The sequence below is a fragment of the Mastacembelus armatus genome, chromosome 4, assembly GCF_900324485.2.
Source record: "Mastacembelus armatus chromosome 4, fMasArm1.2, whole genome shotgun sequence".
Classification (NCBI taxonomy): Eukaryota; Metazoa; Chordata; class Actinopteri; order Synbranchiformes; family Mastacembelidae; genus Mastacembelus; species Mastacembelus armatus.
In genome coordinates, this window is record NC_046636.1 from 53527 (window position 1) to 75669 (window position 22143).

A 22143-nucleotide genomic window follows, 5' to 3' on the forward strand; every position below is an offset into this window, starting at 1 on the left:
AATGTTGACATTGAATGTTGAAAGTAGATTTTTAAAAAATAAATATATCTTCATATATGCACTGAAGTAACAGAGTTGTTTTTTAAGGGAATAATCCCATTTTTTAAAAGACAAATTGGATGTAAATGGATCACTTAAAGTTAAAAACAGCAAACAAATAGATCACATTTTTATTTTGGACACTGAAAATGTTGAAAATGTATACTGTCATATCCATATTATAGACTATAAGGTCATAAATATGAAAAAGCTATATATATAAAAAATCTTTATTGAATAAATTTTAACCTGCAAGTTGCTCTTTAAAATCATATAAGGTAAAAAAAATTGGTCTTTTTACTTAAACTGTGCACAAAGTATACCTTTACATACAATAATACACTAATGTATTATATATCAAATACCTCAATTATATAATCATTAGTAAGTAAATTAATGGAATGTTTAGGTTAAAAAAAAAAATCATACTCATTTAAGACATAATTCCATTTTTATTCATAATTAAAGTGAAATTGGGTTCAGGTTAAAAGTAACCCAAACCATAAACTGCATAAAATCCACTCCTTTATATCCATTAAACAAGATTGCTTCTGCAAGTGCAAATTCAAGGTTGCACTTTAAATTAAAAATTATGATTAGATATGGTTAGATTTTTTTATTTACAGTGTGTTATTCTTTACCTCTCTATACAAAGAACAAACTTGCTTTTATTGCATCGACACCAACATTGTGTTGGATGACCAGAGGAAACTGGTCTAAGTCTTTACCTCTTCATGTTTGGTGGTGCATTGTTTACTCCCTGTAGTTTTGATGTTTGCTGTTAAGCAGAGCAGCCATGTTGCTGCCACAGTTCAAACAAGGTCCTGAAAGCACATCCACATTGTAATCTCTGTTAAAGCAGCCATTTTAAAGTCTGAGGAGGAAACTGTCTAAAAATCAGCATGTATATATATATATATACACAGGTTCGACAAGCTGATTTAAGTGACCATAAACTGTTAAAATAAAAACGTCACCAAATAAACATTTGAAAAATGCATCTGGATGTTTTAGGCTCCTTTTCATAATTATGTTCTGCTTAAAAAAAATGTAATTAAAGACCAAAACCAACATCTTAAATCAGATGTGCCTCAGGCCTCGATTAGGGTCTTTTGTTGTTCCTACTTTTCGCCACGTTTATAACTAACATTTTTGCGTTTACTGTCCACTAAGGGTCAATAATGTGTTTACTAGTTCCCAATAATTGTGAAACATAAATATCTTTACCTTCCCCTAATTAAGGGGAAGTTAAGATATTTTTACTTTCCCTTAATTTTCACCTGAAAATCTGAGAATTTGACTTGAGGCATCAATTACAAACAATATGAGGCTGCTGGTTCTGTTTTCTGTCAACCACATCCTTAGTTGTCAGCTCATTTGAAAACATAATCTAATTTATTTTCTGGCCTCAGCTGATTAAAATGGCATTTTAAACATTTGAACGTTTGCTAGGGTCATGTGACCCAAACAGAGAACATCACCTCCTCTGACTGGTCAGTCTGCTGTGGTGGGGCTGAACTTTGGACAGGACTTTATGAGGTGGGTCTGTCATGGTCATTACACATTTCGTGTTTGCTGGGAAAGATGTTACCGGGGCCACGGTTTGAAGGGGGGGGGGTGAGGCTCCTGTTGTCGTCATTGTTCCTGTTGTCGTCGTGGTGACAGAAGAAGGGTTATTTGTCACCATGGCAACAGGTTTGGTCAGAGTGGACTGGATCTCAGCTCTCCGTGCCAAAGCCGTTCTTAACTTCTCCCTCATCTGTTCAATCTGTTCCTGCAAGTCTTCAAGCTCGCCAGGGTGGGGCGGGGACACATGGGTGGGGGATGGGACTGCAGCTGCAGGGGGAGGAGCTGCAGCTGCAGGGGGAAGGGTGGAGACATTGGGTTTGGCGGACAGTGAAGAAGAGGAGGAGGACGGGACAGACAGCATGAGGTTCGCAAATGACGCCACTGGTCCTCCATTTTCACACAGTTTGCTGCTTTGCCCTGGCCTCAGCTTCGTTGTACCGTCCCCATCAATTTTAGTCTCACCTCCCTTGGCATTGGATGCGGCAATGCGAGCAAGCAAGCGGCGAGTGTTTAGGGTCTCCAAGTTGAAGTGGACTCGTTTGAAGTCTCGGGCATCCGTGACGGCTGCAGCATTAGTGCTGGTTTCGTTGTTCCACTTGGCTGAGGCTCCGGGGGCAGGGGGGCCCTGAGGGGGCTGAGGCCTCTGCAAGTTGCAGCTGAATTAAACAGAGAAACAGAAAGGTGCATTCACAGCATATGTGATATGACCAATAGCTCCAGGAGAAGGGGGTTAGTGAAACTTGAGTTGTTTGTTTTAGTAGTTTCACATCATCAACTTTTCTACCTTCGGTTAAAATGAGTCCCATTATCCCCTGCGCTATGATGGGGTTACAAACCTCTTCTCTCTCTCAGCTCGCTGCCTCTTCACATCTTCATATGTCATGTTCAGGGCTCGATGGATCTTCTGTTAAACACACAAAACAATCCATATGTTGGTACCAGCCCAGAATTACACCTTTTTCAGAACCTCAAAAGTTTCAATAAACTGTATTCATTATCAAACACTGAATTTGTCTCATGTTCTCCTCTGACAGGAGTATAAACCATAAAAATGCTACTTGTGTTAATCCGATAACACTGTACTGAGACAGAAAGACTCTCAAAGACTCACCTGTGAGGTGTGCAGCCAGTACTTGAGGTTCTGTCGGCGGCGGATGTGTGGTAAAATAAGTCGATAGAAACCGTGTTCACCAGCCAGGGTCAGCAAAGCTCCGCCCACTCCAACACACAACAACACAAAGAGTCCAGAAAAGTGACTGATCCCCATCTGAAGAGTCTGACAGAGTGGAGACGGAAACATTTAGGTTCTAGAAAAACCTTGCCTGCATGAAAGAAGAAAACAGTAGTAAAAGATACAAACTGTGGGAAAATAAACACAAACTAATGCATCAAATCTTCAGGGTCGTTTATTTAATGGGCTGGCTCCTGTTTTTCAGGTGCAGAAGCAACTTGTTTGAGCACCTGCATCAGCTTCAGTCTTGTGTTTTTTTTGACAGTAAAACAATGCTGAGTCAAAAAGCCTAAAAAACCACAGACACAGATTAACAATAAACAGACCCAAAACAAGAACAGAAAAACAAAAACACCACAATTACTATTGTGTTGTAAAATCTATGGTTACTTTCATTCTCACATTGTTTCAGGGAGTGAAAGTGGCCTGCAGGGGGTAGTAGCTGAACAGCTAATATAAACATACCATATTACTGTCAGTACTACAACTATACATGTGTACTGTACACACAGTGTACTGGCAGCATTCTGTAGTCTTCATAAGCAAATGAAGCTCAGTCACCTTGAAACCGAGAACGCTTGAAAGGTAAAAACTGAACAATAGAAATAAAAAGTGTGAGGAGCCACAGTTTTATGACAAATCACAATATTCTGGCTGGTGATAGTGTGATAGTGTGACCACTGGTAAAAGGTTGGAAAAATTGAACAACTTAACCTTGAGTGGAGATTAACTATCAGTCTAGGTGCTCAGTCAGGGTAGGGACTTCTAGTAGTTGAGTTGAAACTTTTCACTATTCATCCGAGTAGCTTCTTCAGTCTAAGAGGAAGTTCGTTAGATATCTCAAATTTATCCTCCAAGTTAGTTTCACTCCACCCTTGGCCTGAATAGTGTGATTAGGTGAAAAATGGAAATGAGTCTTTTCAGGCTAGGGGGGTAATCTCCCTGACGGAAAACAGGATATCTTGCTCTATTTTCACTTTTTACTTCACATCTCCCAAATTTTCTGAAATCATATTTCATTTTTAATTCATTGTATTTCTAAATAATTAAGAGGGAAAACTGAAAGAGAACTAGAGAAGCAGCCTTGCTATAACAAGTCAAAAAAGAGCACATTGGTGCTCCAACTCTAATTTCCCACATTTATAAAAACACAAATAGACACACTGATAAGCCACAACATTAAAACCAAAGGCAGGTGAAGTGAATAGTGATGCTCTAATTACAGTGGCAGTGAACGCCCCATGCTGTGCCTGGTATCTCCACAATCCCCACAAAGAAAAGGTACAGCACACAGTGTTGGTGTTCCCTGGCCACAAAACAACACTATGTACTTTGCCAGATTGCTTTTTTTCCCAGTGGTATCATGGGAACACCAGGGCGTTGGGGAGTAAGGAAGGTAGCTTGTGCTTAGGCACCTGATGAGTTAACTGTAGCTAGTGTTAGAACACCCTAAGTTCTTAAAATTGATTAATTGGAAGCAGGAAAAATGAAATGTAAGGATCTGATTGATGTGTAGGACCATTTACCAAAGAAGAACAGTCAGTGAACTCTGGGCAGAGTCATGGGCACCCAGGACTCATTGATATGTGGTGAGTCCTAGTCTGATCCCACAGAAGAGCTGCTGCAAAAAAATAAAAAAACACTGCTGCAAATCTTCTACCTGCTGTGACAGAGAGGTGTCAGAACCAACAGGGGTCCAGCTCACTGTAGTGGGGTGTAGTGCAGACCAGCCACAGTGTCCATGCTGATGCCTGTCCACTATTGAAAGCTCTTACTATGGACATGTGAGCCTCAGAACTGGATCATGGAGCAGTGGAAGAAGTAGGCCTGTTCTGATGAACTAAGTTTCCTTTTCCATCACTAATAACTATGGGTGTGAGGGCTATAGGGCAGATGTCATTCATGCAGGCTGTGTTAGGCACAAGTTTTGAGGCAGGTAGGGAAGGGTTGGGGGCTTGTAGTCAGATATTATTTGAAACCCCTGCCACAAGCACCAAGTTTATTGTCAGTGAAGTGGCTGTTGAGCTTTTGTCCATACAACCGCTTAGCCTTCATGCTCTTAACAGAGTGTGTACCTCCAGTCAGCCATGGTTCCTGATTGGCACACTGCTTGATGGTTTTCACAACAGTCACATCATCAATGCATTTACTGACAATGACAGACTGCGTACCGCTGCAAGTCAATGATGTTGTCATGTGTTTCTGCCACTGTTCTTTCAATAGTCTTGCACTGACGGTGTCACCTCCTGTGGACATACTTTGACTTTCCTATGAAGAGATCTCCTTTGTGTCACTCTAGGTCTGTACACAGGCATTTGCATCACAGCCAGGTGATCAGATTTGCTGATGTGCGCCATGTATGGAAGCCTTTTCAATGCAGTGTCTCACCACCTTTCAAATAATTGAATGAATGAACGTTGCTTGAGTGGGCATGTTTACTATGGAATCTGGACTATCTTCATCAGGCAAGATGAGGAGAGGGTTGGCTGAAAGCTGGGTGGGACTGGCCTGCAGCTATATACATATATATACATATGTAAATCCATGACTGACCTCTGTGACAGCAAAGACTCTGTTTCCACAGGGAACCACTTTGTACCACTTGTCATGCAGCAAGTCCATGTATCCATCTGACTTATATCTGCTGATGAACTCTGAGATGTTGGAGGTCAGAGGAGAATTCTGAGGAAGACCGATACCATAACCTGTCAGTAATAAACATCAATAAATAACAGTAAATAACAATAAACAACAGTTGTCAACACAATTAAGTCAGATTGAAGGCATTAACAGTCACTCTTTTAGAGGGATGGTGATGTAATTAAACACAGAAAGTAAACACTTCAAATGCTTAAACTGAAACATTAAACAAATAACATGAACTGCTCCAGCGCAGACACATTCTCAGGATGTTCGGTGTGCAGTCTCTGAGCTCATTCCACAACTACATGGGCGCCCACTTCTAGGGATCCACAGAATTAAACCATCTCTGTTCAAGACAGCTAGACTGCGGACTGATAAAGATCTAAACACTTTGAGATTACTCTGTAACCTTTTACAGCGGCACACAAATCAACAATCCTTCAATCCAAGTTACTGAGATATCTTGGCATAGGACACCCTAGCAGATACTTCTTGTGAATAGTAAACTCAAAAATTTGTGCTTCTGTAAGTCAAAGTAGCCCTAATCCAGAGCTCCACTCTGGTTTCGATGACCGGACTACAGATTTGCCAACTCCCGACTCCAGCTACTTTTTGTTGATGTCATTAGCCACCTACACTGACTGATGTGTTCATATGAGCAATACAGAGATTTGTGTTATTAGTGTTTGTCTTGTAACTTGGATGAAGATCTGACCACATATACCAAAAATTTAGGCAAAAATCCAGGAAAAGGTTCCTTCTTTTTTTATTTCCTTCTTTATTAAATTACTATTATCACTATACAGTATTTCTGTTCTGAAGTACTGTATTCAGGAATCAGCCATTTGTGCTTTAATGTGCATGTCTGCTACTGTTTGCTGAGGTATTATATTGGTGTCTGTTTATACAGAGATGATATGCAGATCTATTTTAATTCAAACAATATATCTGATTCAATTAGAAATTTATTTTCTATATGTTAAAATGTATCTTACAGCATCCTGTAGGTAAAATCAAGTAAATTATCACACTTTTAATTAAACAGAACTTATAGTTAAGTAACAGTTACTGAATGAATCTTAATGCACTTCAAACTATTTCCCATTCACACACACAATCACACTCACACAGACTGATGGTGGAGCTGCAAGGCAGGGCACTGTCCTGGCCATAGCATAGTTGCACACACACCGATGGAAGAGGCACCAGGAACAACTTAGGGCTCAAGGTCTTGCCCAAGGACTAGAGAAGGCAGGGACTGAACCACTGACCCTTTGGTTAGTAGACATCCTGTGACATCCTGTGGTTCTGACATCTGTCCTGTCTGACCTACAGCCAACCCCACCTAACAAACTCTAATATAACTAATTACACCCTTGAGCAAAAACATAAATACATCATTGCCATCACAGTCTGGGTCTCTATCAATCACAACACTGCAACACAATGCACAGGTCTGCATTTCTATTTTCTTCTTATTCATACAAAAGAACAATCTATTCAATCTATTTGTATGTATAGATGATACACATTTATTGTGTGTAGTCGACAATTGGTATAAACATCATTTAACAGTATTTTCTCAGTAGTTTCAGCAAGAATAAACAACCCAGTCTGACCTGTTAAACTGCAGGAGACTGTTCCTGATCTGATAGGTGAGTGATGTAACTTCATGAAATACATTTCAGTAAAACATGTTTAAAACTAACAGTAACTAAACTGAAGATATATGGAATGAGATTTGAGACAGTAGGAACTGAACAGAAATGAGGACATTGAAAGTAAATAATTATTTTTTCAGTTTTGTTTTTTTCAGTTCTCATTGTTTTGTTTCAGTTCTGGGATCCCTCAGCCTGTTAAATGTGACGCTGGCCCGGTTTTTCTACACATTCAGCTGTTTTTGTCAGAATCAAACCGTAATAAAGTTAGAAAATAGACACTGTGTGTGTGCCTGTGGTAGTATGAAGGGATGTCAAAAATGCAAATTTTACAAAGACAAAATGGTAACTGAATAATCGTAATAGTGGCCAAAGAAAACAGAAGGTAGATGTGCATTCTTCAGTGGCAGCTCCTGGGTGGAGGTCACAAACGGTCTGATTATCTACAACGTTCATCTGTGACAGATGTCGATTTCTTTCTGCTGTAGACTGTTTTACTGGTTTAAGCCAGTCTGAAATATCATTCCATAAAGATAAACCCAGAAAACACCCAGCAAAAGTGTTTCTATACTTGTGAAGTGCTCTGTGATATAATGCATTTCCCAAACCTCAGCAATAACCATCACCTCAGTGTCAAATCAGTGTCGATCACAACTTGAACCTTATTCTACCCAGAAACCAGGTCTGAACCTTCAAACACATTCACAAGTTTGACCCAAAGAATGAGATCATATAAAATGACTAATCATAAAAAGTGACTGTCCAAAAAAGTTCAGTGTCTAAAGGTCAGACAGGTTCTTTCAAATACAGAAATACAGCAGTATAAACATTGTGTTACCTTCAATGGCGAACGGTTTCCCAACAGTTGCCAGTTTACAATCTGCATCAATAGAAACTTCATAGTCCAGCAGAGCTTTGTCCATGATGAAGGCATCAAGCTGAGGAGGATCTGTCCTTCAACACAGAGCAGCACAGTTACTACAGGAACTACAGCAAACAGAAACATACAGCAGCAAAGTTATTACAGTAAGTGGGAACAACTACAAGATACACTTTGTCGCAGTCTCTGTGGTAAGGGCAGAGGAGACAGGAAACATGTTTTAAGAAACATAAGACATCCTTTCCTCTGGTCCTTAATGTGCAGTGTCTAATCACTTCACTTTTTTTCCAATAAAGAGGCATGTCAATCTGTAAGGTTCCTCCAGCTGATTCCTTGCTCCTCAGAAAAGAAATTAGAGTTTTGGGATGTCCCCCCACCAAGGAGCAAGGAGTGATAAATTAAGGGAATTGAGAAACACCACTGGTGTCAAGTGTGTGACTTTTTAGGAGCCAATCACACACAGGTATGTCTCCTGCAGCCAATCAGCTCTCTGCTACTGTTGGTCAGTGATGCTTTTTGTATTTTCTGGAGACATATACTGGTCAGAGATTTGCTGCTCCTCAGATGAGCCCGTTACCATGGAAACCAATCATAAAAAGACAGCCTACATCCTGATTGGTCAGACACACAATACTGTGATTGAGTGAAATTAAGCATAAAGTTCAGACCTCAGGTCAGCTGTTAAGATAAAAACAAACACCAAAGTGCTTTAGAGTCTGACCTTGTGTCTGTGTGCTCACACTGAAAACACAAAGTTGCATCAACATGTAAAGTAACAAACATCCTGAGGATTTCTTGGCTCCACCCATACTGGATTTGTGGCAGTAGGAGAGGTATTTGCTTCCTTTCAGTGAAAGAGGAAACGAAAGTCACAATTATACCAATTTGTGTTTCACATAGGCGTTCACGTTCCACTGAGTTATGAGGATGAATTGTGACAGTAAATCAGGTGCCGATATTTCAATCTCTCATACAATTCACTGAAGAACAATCTGTTGGTTGTGTAGCATGAGGTTGAATTAGTCAGAAACACTTAAAAAACTACCTACTGTTGTGTTGCATCTGTTTTGTGTGGTCCATTCTCTTACTTGAGGGTGGCGACTCCTTCAGGTGTAGTTGGTTCATTAAAGCGTCTCATGTACTCGTGCATCTCTGGAAAACTTTTCTTCATGTAATCCTCAGCACTGCTTTCTCTGACTGTTCCAAAGCGAAAACCCCGGGACGGGTGGTGCAGCTTATACACCAACAAAGCAAAAGAAGAGAGGAAGACTTTAAAAACAACAAAGTCAACTACACAACAAATTCTTGAGGTCACATCAGTCAGATGTGATTTGTCACTGGCCAAAATAATCTTGACATGCAGGAAGTACAGCTATGCATATGTACAACATATGTTCACAGGAAGTATGTGTGTGTATGTGTGTGTGTGTGTGTGTGTGTGTGTCCATTTTTTATAGAGAGCTAATGATAACATGGTCCTCCCCATGTCCAATAATGATCTGCTCAACTTCCAAACCCATCACATACTGAATTGTGCCTGCTATATGGATATGTCATTTTAAATGTTTTAAAAATAAACATTAATTGAGACTTTACTTGGTTATGGACAGACATCCTCACAAAATAAAGGGTCTGGCAGACACTGCAATGTGTTTATGGATTGTTTTATTTTACTTTACTCTGTTTCAAACTGTTTTACCAAGATCCTCTATCCTGCATTTAACATCAACAGTTATGCCAGAGAAAGAACATTACAACACTGTAAGTACTTCTATATTCTTCAAATAATTATGAGGATAAACTCCAAATTAACCATTCACTGGGACGAGCTGCTATATACATCTCATCCTGACAAAGAGTTTGTCTTCTTGAGTTTCTCCAAATGTATAATTCTCATTAGTTAATTTTCAGTAAACTTTTATTTATTACTTTTGTCAGTTTGAGGTTATTTCAGTGACCATTGTGTGTTTTTCCATTAATGAAAGAGTACCAACAATTTTGTCCCTGTGTGTACATCGGCCACTTGACCCCTATATCTTATGGAGTTCCTGATCAGACCAGGGTGCCTGTTGAACCATGTAAGGTTTCTTTAAACTTTTCATCTACATATGTAGATTGTATAAACCTGCAGACATAACCTTCAGTCGAAAAAAAGACATTACTGGAAAGTCCAGGTAATTTCCAGGTATTGAACTTTTATTGTGGAACATTTTATGAACCATTACCAGATGTTCTTAGGTAACATTCAGACGGTGTTTTCCAGGCAGCTGCAGGAGCAGCTTAGAGCTGCACTCTGTCTGTGCACATTAAAAATAAAAAGCTAATCGCACGTCAAATTACTCTCCCCCAAGCGCCCTCAGCTCCCAGCAGCCCCAGCTCTATAAACAGTCACAGGCGTGTTTCATGGTTCAGTCAGCTGCTGAATTAAAAGTGTGACACAAATTTAATCTGCAATTATTTCATGACAGGAAGCAGAAAGTGAATAGATAAGAGTCTGCAGAATCAAAGCAGAGCAGTGAATATTAACATCTGTGTTTCTTAACATACAGTTGCACAGGATTTCTGCTGCATTTTCAATAACACAAGATAATGAATTAAAGGATAATAATCACTAAGGTGGTTTTGAAATGTAACAGCAGAATCTATTTGTTTCATATTCTTTATGTCTCTCCATATGTCTTGTCTACTCACTCATAACATGGAAAATCCCCCAAAAATATCAAAACAAAGCCCATCATTATCAGACTGAAGCTACGACATCAATGCATTTACTTGGTGATGATTCACACAGACATGTAAAAATAATTACTTCAGTTCTCTCTTGAGAATAGATATCGGCCAATCAAAACATTTTATCTCACCTTGGCATCATGTATCCCTGATACCTCTTCAAAGGTCTTCTCTCCTACCATGACGGCAGCAAGGTTGGCAGTGTAGCTGGATAGCACCAGCAGACAGAAGATGGCCCACAGGTTCATCAGGAATCGACCTGTCCAGCACTTTGGCGTCTTGGATGAGACGGTACGACCAAACAGGATCGCATAGCACAGGTTCAGAGCCGATGAGTATGAAAACACCCTCATCCTGTTGCGTCCGTGAGGTGTCATGCCAAACGGGCTCTTCCATTCATACAATGTGAGGAAGAGCGCCGTGATGTGCAGTGCCAGGAAGATGCCCACCCACATGGACCAGTGCAGCGGCCACATAAAGGCTCCAATGGGGGCTGCTGTGTCCTTGCTACGCACAAGGATGCCCAGGCTGGTGGAGAAAAAGGGTGAGGTGAAGTCAATGACCCGACTTCGTGCTGAGTTGATACTAAAGGAGGTGACAGCCATGTCTGCCAGCCCGTTCAGAAGATCCCCAACCAATCCGGTCCAGCGACCCCCTTTCCATGCACCATACTTCCCATCTCCTACAATATACAGGTCAAACTCGAAGCCCAAGTCCTCGGCCAGCTTCTCCAACAGGTCGATGCAGTATCCATAGCAACACTTGCTGTACTCTGCAGGCAGAAAACTGCCATTCCCACCTGCCACTTCCCTGAAGAACCTCTCAAGAGTCTCTGAGCTGTTGGTGCCAGCATCGAGGCAGAATTCACCAGCTGGACAGCTGCCCTCATCATCTACATCCCGCGTAAACACAAAGGGGTGCTCCACCAGTGTCACCACCCGAACCCGACTGCCGGCTACAGGCATACCTGCTCTCCAGCGGCCCCTGGTCTTCCCACCTTTCCCCTCAGTCTTGTGCCAGGTTTTGGCTCCCTGCCAGACTCCCTGATCCTCCACCTGCAGCTGACCCCCATCCCAGCTGCCCACCGTCACCCAGGTGGGCTGACCCAGTGCATCCCGCTGCAGACTCCAAATGTGGAACTGCTGTGAGGTGAGGACCTGAGACTGGTTCTGGTGGACTTGGATTGAGCCGGTCAGACCAGAGAAAGATGTGTTGGACAGAAACCTAAAGAAGAGGTTAAAAACAAGAAGTAAACTAAGTGATTTGGGGCCAGGTCTCTGGATGGATGTGTAATTTCATTGGTCAATCAGTGAAACTAATCTTGAACTTTTTTCAGGTCTGCATTTTCACAGAGCAGAAGACCTTGTCCTACCTTACGGACATTTGGTATTTGGCCACAAACATTTTAAGTGGCAGCATGTGTTTGATTTAGACACTAAAATATTTCAAAGATTTGAACAAACCTTTCCTTAACCCTCCGACACAGAACGGTAAAGGCCATAAAGGTGGAACGTGACTTTGGAGCCATAAAACAAACAAATTACATTTCTCACAGCAATCAGTGAATAATTCAAACTTGTGGGCAGTACATCAACAATCAATTGTTAACACAACAGAGTCCTGAGTTTCTGTGTTCATTAACTACAATTAACTATAATTGTGTTTTCACCCAAATAAGGGTAATTTCAATTTGTGCCAAGTGGAAATATCAGAAAAAGTGAAAACACCACAGGCTGTTTGTCTTTATATTCTGATTATTAACTTGTTTGTTTTATACTCAGCTGTGATTTGACTTCATGTTAAGTCTCTGATGCTTTGGTTTCTTTCCTTTTGTTCTTTTTTTCTTCTGCAATTTCAACTCTAAATTCAGTTTTGGTTTGCAGCTTTTAAAGTCATAGTTTTTCTGGCAGCAAGGTTTCTTGTTATAGTGTGATAAGCAGGGAGATTCTCTGCTGATGTGAAGACCCTTATGTTCTGTAGTTCAGTCTCCAACACGTGATATACACATGGTGTTTAGAAATATAAATTTTTATTAATGCATTTGTGTCTTAATTTGTGTGGATTCTTAACTCCTCCTGTCTAAGAGGTGAGGATGGAAGAATCCAACTCACTATAAGGAATTTACATCCATGTTACACCTCTGGAAAGATAACACACGGAAACTCATCTGGTCCTCATGTGTACAAAACATAAACACATATGTAAACAATTCACTTCATTTCAATTCAATTCATTGTTTGATCACATCTACTGTGAGTGAACCCTATTTATAATCTATTGTTGGCGTTTTCATAATGATTAAAATAAATTACAATCTATTTCTATCTATCTATAGCACAAGTATGAAGATTGTTCAGGCACATAAACACTAATCATTCCCACATGTTTTGTTGCTGTGCAAAGATTAATATATTTGGGGTTAGGGTTAGGGGGGAGTTTTTGCCGTTATTTGATAGGACAGTGGAGAGAGACAGGAAATTAGGGGAGGGAGTGAAAGAAGACATACAGGTTGCACACGATGGCCGGCTCGGGAGTCGAACCGGCGTTCCCTGCATATATGGGCAGACGCACTACCGCTACACCAGCAGCGGCCCACAACAGTGATTATTATTACAGGACTGAAAACAGACAGGTCCCCTCACATTCCCTAAAACATGCTTTTGTTAAATAAAAGTGGATAAAATAACAATCATGTTTTAAACTACATTTTACATCTTAGTGACACAAGTGAGAGTTACCTGGACAGGTACTGTCCTGACGATGGCACCTCATGTTTGTTGGGTTTGTCGAAGCAGTTCACCATGTTCTGCATCAGAGCCAGATCCGGTCTCACCATGGTTGCTGCAGCAACAGCTCTGGTAATGAGCTGCAAGGCGTCTCTAATGAAGAAGTCCAGTGGTTTCCTATCTACCTGTCCATAGGCCAGCAGGCCGAGCGGCAGCCCGATGGCGTGCAGCGCGTCGGGGCTGAGTGGTTGGCCCAGCACCCAGTGTACCATGGGTAAGGTGAGACTCAGATCCTGGGCGCTCTGCAGAACCGCCGCCACACACTGCGGGTCAGCCCCAAAGAGCAGCACTGATGCTGGCGGGGGCTGGTTCTGTCTGAAGTGTTGAGACAGGAAGTCATGGATCTGTGTGTCATCGTGGGCCGATTGCGTGAGGTTCAAGAAGGCCCTCAGGTGCCAGGTGGCCCCACCCCCACTGTCCCATGATGCTCCGTTTTGACCATCCAGGAACCGCAGGAGACCTCGAGCTTCCTCCCAGCCTCGACACAGAACTGCGGTACCCTCTCTCCAACCAGACCTTTGCAGAACCGTCAACAACAGGCTGGACAGACCAGACTCAGAAACCCCTGTCACCATTTGCAGGTGGAACCGGTTCTGCACAGGATGAAAACTAGTAGATAGGGGTTAAACAGAATAAATCATGAAACTATTTAACCCTGTTCAGAAGAAAAACATAAGTCTGGAACATAAAGAACAACAAACAGAGAACGTATGTTAGAGAAGTGCATCAGAAAAACATCTACATTTTGTTATTGATCTTAAAATATCAGTTTTTAGTCTTTGATTTGACATGGACACATGGACTTCTTGTGAGAACTTTAACTCTTTTGTTTATTAATCTTCGTTTCCCAGTTTACTGCTCAGACTAAAACTTATTTTACAATGCTATGTTCTCCAGTAATCAATCAATAAGCCTGCAGAATATTCTAAAATACATTTTCATAAAATGTCACCTATTTTCTGATGTTCATATTTTCTTGTTCCACTGATTCAGTGCGATTTTAAATTGATGCTGTTTTTTTATTTTGTGTGGAGACTATTGACTATTTTTGGAAGCCAATCAGGATCCAAATAACAAATAAAAAACTAACGATTGGTTTTGGGAAGCATGTTGCACACTATTAGAATATGTCAACTTAATATGCTAAATTAATTAAAAATTAGTGATTGTGGTGGTTTGTGTGAAGAGGATACCTGAATTTGTATTTTATTCTGTCTACAGTATTAATTTATTTTTTGCATAACTTGCTTTATTTACTTATAAAGCATTTTATTTGATAAGGTCATCTGAAAATGACTCTGCCACCCATTCTGTTACCCATAGATGTAAACCACTGATGTGCAGTACTTCATAAGATGGGTACTGTCATTGCACCGTGTATATTAGGATCTATTCTCAGCTTTTTCACTCATCTTTAATTGCATATGTTTCATTTCTATCATTAGTCTTTACCTCTATTCCTGTGATGTCTGTGAAGTGGCAGCCCTTTAATTTTATTAATGACCTTTTTATGTTTATCAGTTTGAAATTTTTAATGTGTAGTTGTCTTCTGTTTCTTCACTGGGCTAACCATACATTCTAGTGAGTTGAATATTTCAACTAAAATGAATGAGTTTTGATTTGGGTTGAGGATATTTTACTGCGTCATATGTTAAAGAGATCTTTTTTACCCCAAAGTAAAGACAGGATTGTTTTTTTGAGCTCATGGTGAAGCTGAAGATATATGGTTTTTATAGGACAGTGAAGATTTATTAGGAGTCGTTGTGTAAAAATGGTTAGTTGTGAAACAGCCTGAATACAATAAGATTTTGTCTCTGTGTTTAAATTCAGTTTCAGTGTCTGTCCTTCTCTGTGACAAATGAAATGCAATAGTGATTTTCCACAGACCTGGAGTCAGGAGCAGTTTGACCTCTGAAGGTCAGTCTCTGTTTCTGCTCGAGCTGCTGGACTCTAACAGCAAACACAGTTTCATTCTGCCTGCAAATGAGTTGATTTACTTCACAGCAGAATCTCTCCCTGTGGACCGCCTAAATCCCTCTGACATGGTGCTAACAGGCTCGGATACTTCAGGCCAAACACAGATTACACTTCATACTATTGTCCTACCTCCCCCCTGTCCGAATGCAGTAGAAATCTGGTTCAGTCTGAAGATTGGATGAGAAGAATCAAACTAACTGACTACGTCAGTTCAGGTGTTTTCATTTGTTTTTTTTAAATCTGGAGCATTTTGATTTCCTCTATAGTCAAGAGAGACAGAAGATGGAGAAACACAGATGGAGAAGATATGTGGCGTGACTCTGTCCTCAGGTGAGTCTGGGTGACGCCGGGACCCTGAAAGTCGGCTCGTCTCTGACACAGTTTAATTGTTTATCTCTAAGTTAGGGTTCAGTTACGTTCGTTGTAGGGTTGATTTGCTGCATGTCGACATAGTGTTTGTCCTGATCAGAATTCAACCAATGTAAAATCGGAAATCAGGAGAGAGAGAGAAATTACATATCAGAGATGCTCGCTTGCTCTTTTCTCCGTTATGGTGATGCAGGACATGACGACACTATGACAGGTGGATCTTTAAGGATTTAAAGCATCAAACCTGCAAAAAGATAAATGTTTGTTTGAGGAGAGAAAAGATGTCAAACTGAACCATACTGACTGAGAGGACGCCTGCTCTGGTCTATTATACTTTTTTAATTTTACTTCACCTATCTGCATCAAAACACTGCACTTAACATTACTTTCTATCAATCAATCAATTCAATTTATTTGTCCTTGAGGGCAGTTTGTGTTGCAAAACATGGAGCATGAAAAATAAGCCTAAAACCATAAAAACACAGAAAAACAAAAGCTATGAGACATCAGTGTGCAACAGTTTTGCAGTCCTTTGCTTGCATGGGTTAACTTATGTGTAAAAATCATGTGAACCTCTATACTGTTATTGTATCATCAGCAGGACAAATACAAGAATCACTTGCGCTTTCACTGTCACTACTAATACAAGTACAATAATTTGTACACAACTTTGACTTTACCCACTCACTAAACGCCACATCAACTTAATGTGCATCACATATCTTTTTTCTCACTTTATTTCCTGTCACTTGATTATGTGTCTCTTGACACAAAGTTATGTCCATTTTACTTTGTCTTGTCACGTCCTAGCAGGCGTCCTCCCTCCCACATCTCACCACACTTTGCTTCTTTCTCCCATCAGCTGATTTTACTTTACAGTTTACTGCATTGCAACCACTTCGTTTCATGTTTACTTTGTCCCTCACAAAGGGACAAAGCCTTTTTCTCTTGGTGGCATTAAGCAGTGAGCTGCAGTGCATGCTGGGAATATTTCTGACATCAGACAGGTGCCTGAGCTTCCCGGGGCCTGTTCTTCTTATGTGGCTTAACAGATTCAAGATCAAATGAGTAATGCTGGATGTTCTGATTGTGAAACAGCATATCTGGTTCTGCCAGCTCTTCAAACACACCTGAGAGGCTGATTAAAAAAAGCTGGATTCAATCATCTGGGATAACTGCTCACTCTCGTGATTGTTGACAAACCACTATATATTGATTATTGAAACCATGAGCAGCTGAATACCTATTGGCTGCAGTGTCGAAATGAGCACATTTTTCAGTGCAGCAGAAGAGCATTATTAATCACATCACAGGTAAACAACACAGGGGAGAAGACCTCATCAACTGCCACTTTAAAGACCTGGACCTGTATTTAGTCTTTCTGTTAAACATGTAATAATCTAAACTAAACTAATCTAATCTACTAAACTCTATCTGTTACATAAAGAATCAAGTTTACAGAAAAACCTTTTCTATGTAACAGGGTCTTTGTTTCTGCACATGAAAGCAGAAAGAATCTCCTAAGGTAAAGTAAAAACTGCTGACTCCTTATTACTGAAGTGGCTGCTCTTCTTCTACAGTTCTCTTTATAAGTGAATACAACCAGTCATACCCCCAGTCTGTCTGCCCCAGGGCGTCCCAGATAATGAAGGGCTGTATTAACTGAAGCAAAACTGTTGTTAAAATGCTTTGTTTGGTTTTAAAACACAATCCATCTACTTCTAATAAGAACCAATAATCCTCCATGTCAAAGGGTCACAAACCGGCACTGCACAAATGTGGACTGAGGGATCACAGTATAACTGAAAAAGAGCAGCTTGGCCTGATTGAATTAGCTCATCCAGGTTTAGTCTGATTGCCAAGCCAGGATGAGAAGGTGCCGCTCTGTCAAAGGTGAGATAAATGAGTGATCAGGGCATTCTTAAATAGACCTGGGGTCGAGCACTGAATTCCTGAGACAAAAATGGAAAATACTCGTACAGCAAGTTTTTACCAACTGAGCAGCAGCTTCTTACGGAAACATGAAGAAACACATCATATGTAAAAAGGGAAATATGGCCACTATAATTCAATTAAATAAAAATTAATTAGAGTATTAACGCTTCCACATGATCCGTCATCCAACAAGGCACTCCATGAGGAGGAAACATGAATGGGTCTTTAGCTTGTATAGACTACACACTGCCATCGTCACAGACTTATCGTATCATATCTTATCTTGATCAATATTAATTGATTATGAGTTATTTAAATAATTGTGTATTAAAAAGTCAACTTTTCAAAGTGTTGTCAGTTACTAAAAACAGAGTGAGAGTCTCTTGTCAACTCTCAGGAACAAAGTGAATCAATAAAACAGAGAAACAGAAACAAGATGAAAGAACCCGAATGAAAGAAGGTGATTCAGTGAAGTCTGAATAAAATATAAAGATTAGATGAAACAACAGAGAGATGGAAAGATTCAGGTTTGTGAAAGATTAAATTACAATCAATGTCAAACAAACTTCATTAACAGCTGAGAAAAACCAGCCTGACACATTCAGGTGTAACTGATCAACCAGAAGCCAGATAGACTGTTGTAACAGGTTCAGGCTCTTCCATTGATCATATCCACCCTCAGCTTCTCTGTCCCAAGGAGTCCTCAGTCATCTTAATGTTAAATAACCAGGTTTGTCTGCAGGCCTTTGGCTGCAGGGTTTTGTCTTCCATCGTGTTGGAAAACTTAATGTGAGCAAAGTTTGTACTGGATCCTCCGGGCAGCTGGCAGCATTATTTTTCTGTCCTAATGTGAGCTGACAGCACAGCCCAGGCTGGGTTAGAAAAGTTTATTACTTATTTTGATTTATTTTAATCATATTGTCCACAGCCACAATTCAGGTTAGTTTCTTTTTTATTCAGTCTTAATAAAACCCGGAGGCAATAAGATCTCTCTCTCCCTGTGTGATCATGATGCTGACTCATCCACAATTTATCACCTTCACGCTGATTCATCCAACAAATGACCTCATATTGCTCAACTACAGTAAACTGATTTTCACTTAATTTATTACTGTTTAAAACCTGATTGCATACATTTATGATTTAACTTTAGTTAGCTCAGTAAATCTGTTCAGTGGACAGTGGTGTGCTGAGTGTGTCACTTCAAAGTAAAATCAGCATGAAGGCAGTTATTGGACAGTAGATTTAGAAAAGGCTGGCTGGCTCTGAGCTAGGTGCTGCTGAGCCAAAAATGTTAAACGACTCCTGCATTCAATTAGTTTTAAGGAAAATAGTTCTGTATAAGTACACCGCAGTATTAAATGATTTTCATTGTGCTGCTGTCAAAGTGAGCTGATCCATATTAAAGAGCTTGGTCTATGAGTCTGAAACTGGAATTTTAACTCTGAAACAGGTAAACTGACAACCATGCCCAGTCTAATTACTCTGTTATAGCATTGTATCATTTCAGACTGAACCCCTTTCCCGTAACCTGTTGTACACCTCTTCATCATACACAAAAATCTTACCCCATTGCTGTACCGCCACTGAGTGGCAAATTACTTGCTGCAGTAACGTACAAAAGTTCCACATAACTGCTGCTAGGTTCTTCCACAGTCTCTAGGCTGGGGATCATGGCAGTAGCATGACAAACATTAATGATCAAATAAGCCGAGTGGCCCCAGGCCCAGGCGTCAAATAAAAAGAGATGTGGAAAAGCCATGAAGGCACACAAAACGCAGACAAAATGATTAATTTTGTGTGCCCTTTAGTCTCGGGTGCAACTCAGAATAAATGTCCAAGAGCCACCAGTGTCATAATCTGTAAGTGTAAGTGGGTGAATCTGATCAGTTCATCAAGAATAGATCACTAAACAGCTCAGCTGGGGGGTACACACTGGACAGTTCAGACTATCACAGGACTTGTTTTGTTCTTTGTTTCCAGTATCTATAATCAAATGTAATATTGACAGATTCCAACTAGAATCTGGCATATTTGCCTTTTTTTGTCTTGAAAGTGTATGTTGGGAGGCTAAAAGTACAATAAAACATATCTGCCTGAGCAGCAGCTTCAGGTCCTGTCTCCGGTTGTATTCACTTAGTCTTTGTGGCTCAGTTTCTAAAAACATTCTGAAGCTTCATCTCACTAAAAGCTCAGCAGAGTCCAGACTCTGCATCTGATTAAAGAGAACAGACAGATCAATGAGCCTTGCTGCCTGCTGGCTCTCACAGAGCCCACATCCATCACATCAGGCACAGACACATTACACTGTCCACTGTTTACATCCCACATTTAGATAATCACTGTTCCTCCCGATCACATGGGCCCACAGCCAACTCGACCAGGACCTCTAACAGGTCTAACCAGTCTACCTCCACCTCCTTCAGTACGCACATCCATATTTCTGTTGATCAGAAGGAGACCAGCTCGACACTACGCTGCTCCACCTGCACCTCCTCATCCGCCCAAAACCAGAGTAATGCTGCCTGTTACACTCTCAGCTTGGTTGTCACCAGTGTGTGAACTTGGCATGGGGCAGTTTTAGGAACCTCAGAGATGTCAAATTTAAAGTTCTTCACCATGAGACTGTATTTCTATGTAAATAAGAAGTTGAATGTTTAATGCAAAATATAAGTTGGGTATGTGATACTAATGTGTGTTTCCTTTCATGTTAATATATTTATGTAATTTATATTATGAATGATGGACATTGCAGCTGTTGTAGATACTTACACAGATATTTATATTGGTTCATGGCTCTCTAAGAGTAATAATACGTGACCACATAGTAGGAGAAGAGGGGAGAGGAGAGGAGAGGAGAGGAGAGGAGAGGAGAGGAGAGGAGAGGAGAGGAGAGGAGAGGAGAGGAGAGGAGAGAGGAGAGGCGAGGAGAGGCGAGGAGAGGCGAGGAGAGGAGAGGCGAGGTGGGGAGACAGGAGGAAAGAGGAGAGGAGAGGAGAGAAGTAGGAAGGTTTTAAGTCTATCTTTAAAAGTACACAATAGTGTGTGCGTCCTGAACCCAGACTGGGAGCTGGTTCCACAGGAGAGGAGCTTGATAGCTAAAGGTTCTGCCTTCCATTCTAGCCACAGATAGTATGAGAATGAGTATTTGTATGAGTATGAGTTACAGTAATCTAGCCTTGAGGTAACAAATGCATGGACTAGTTTTTCTGCGTCATTTGGAGACAGGATGTTCCTAATTCTGGTAATGTTGGACAAGTGAAAGAAGGCAGTTTTATGTGTGAGTTAAAGGACATGTCCTGGTCAAAATTAACTACACTGTTTTTCACAGTAGTCCAGGAGGCCAGGGCTATGCCATCTAAAGCAGCTATAATTTTAGAAAAGCTTTTTCTGAGGTTTTTAGGCCCTAATACAATAACTTCTGTTTTCTGAATTTAAAAGTAGAAGGTTACTGGTCATCCAGGCCTTAATGTCCTTTAGGCATGCCTGAAGTCTGGTTAACTGGTTTGTGTTATCAGGTTTCATAGATAGATACAACTGAGTGTCATCTGCATAGCAGTGGTAATTAACAGAGTGCTTCCTAATAACATTGCCTAAAGGAAGCAATCTCATTTGCATATCTATTTTTAAAAGCTTATAATTTTTATTGCATATGAAAGCAGGCAATTTACACTTTCATATCATACATTCAATATGTTAATAAGAGTGCTGTTTCCAGCCTCAAATAAGTTTGGACAAATCTCAAAAAATGCGTACACAACAAAACCGCTATATCGCAGACCGCAGCTTTGCTATAAATCTGATCTGTCAGTTACAGCACTTTGTGCCATATACGTCCTCACATTAAGAGTATGAATATAAAAATGTGAAGATATGCTCTGATGGACTTGTTCTACGGTAGGTCATAAAAGGTTAATAGTGCTGTTTCTGTACTATGATGTGCTCTAAATCCTGACTGAAAATCCTCAGTTCCTGTGTAAGTGGTCTGAGAGCTGCTTACCAACAGCTTTTCAAGAATTTTAGACATAAATGGTAGGTTGGATATTGGTCTATAATTAGCCAAGACTCCTGGATCAAGACTAGGCTTTTTGAGTAAGGGTTTGATTACTGCAGCCTGTGGTAGGTAGCCTGTTACTAGAGATAAATTCACCAGGTCTAATAAAGATGAGTCGATTAGTGGCAGGATCTTCACTTCCCTGCAACAAAAATCTCATTGGAGCCCCACCCCCTAATGATGTCACCAGCCACATCATTAGTGTATCAAATAGCAGAGATCATAGGTCATCTGATGTAACTGTTAAAGACTGAATTAACTGAAGGTTAAAG

At 40.5% G+C, this 22143-nt stretch overlaps 1 protein-coding gene across 2 annotated transcripts in view; it reads right to left on the reverse strand.

Moving 5' to 3' along the window:
- Window positions 1-685: 685 nt before the first annotated feature.
- The window catches only part of grin3bb (glutamate receptor, ionotropic, N-methyl-D-aspartate 3Bb), a 40821-nt gene continuing 19363 nt past the window's right edge, over window positions 686-22143 (reverse strand). The window contains exons 2-9 of one of the 2 annotated variants that reach the window (XM_026304540.2): window positions 13489-14129; window positions 10882-11974; window positions 9109-9254; window positions 7979-8094; window positions 5393-5544; window positions 2720-2884; window positions 2445-2512; window positions 686-2264 (exon numbers count right to left, since the gene is read on the reverse strand). In XM_026304540.2, the coding sequence (XP_026160325.1) occupies window positions 1517-2264; window positions 2445-2512; window positions 2720-2884; window positions 5393-5544; window positions 7979-8094; window positions 9109-9254; window positions 10882-11974; window positions 13489-14129 (3129 nt within the window). In that variant the 3' untranslated portion in view covers window positions 686-1516. Of the gene's footprint in view, window positions 2265-2444; window positions 2513-2719; window positions 2885-5392; window positions 5545-7978; window positions 8095-9108; window positions 9255-10881; window positions 11975-13488; window positions 14146-22143 lie in introns of both variants that reach the window. The other variant, XM_026304541.2, reaches the window with a different exon arrangement.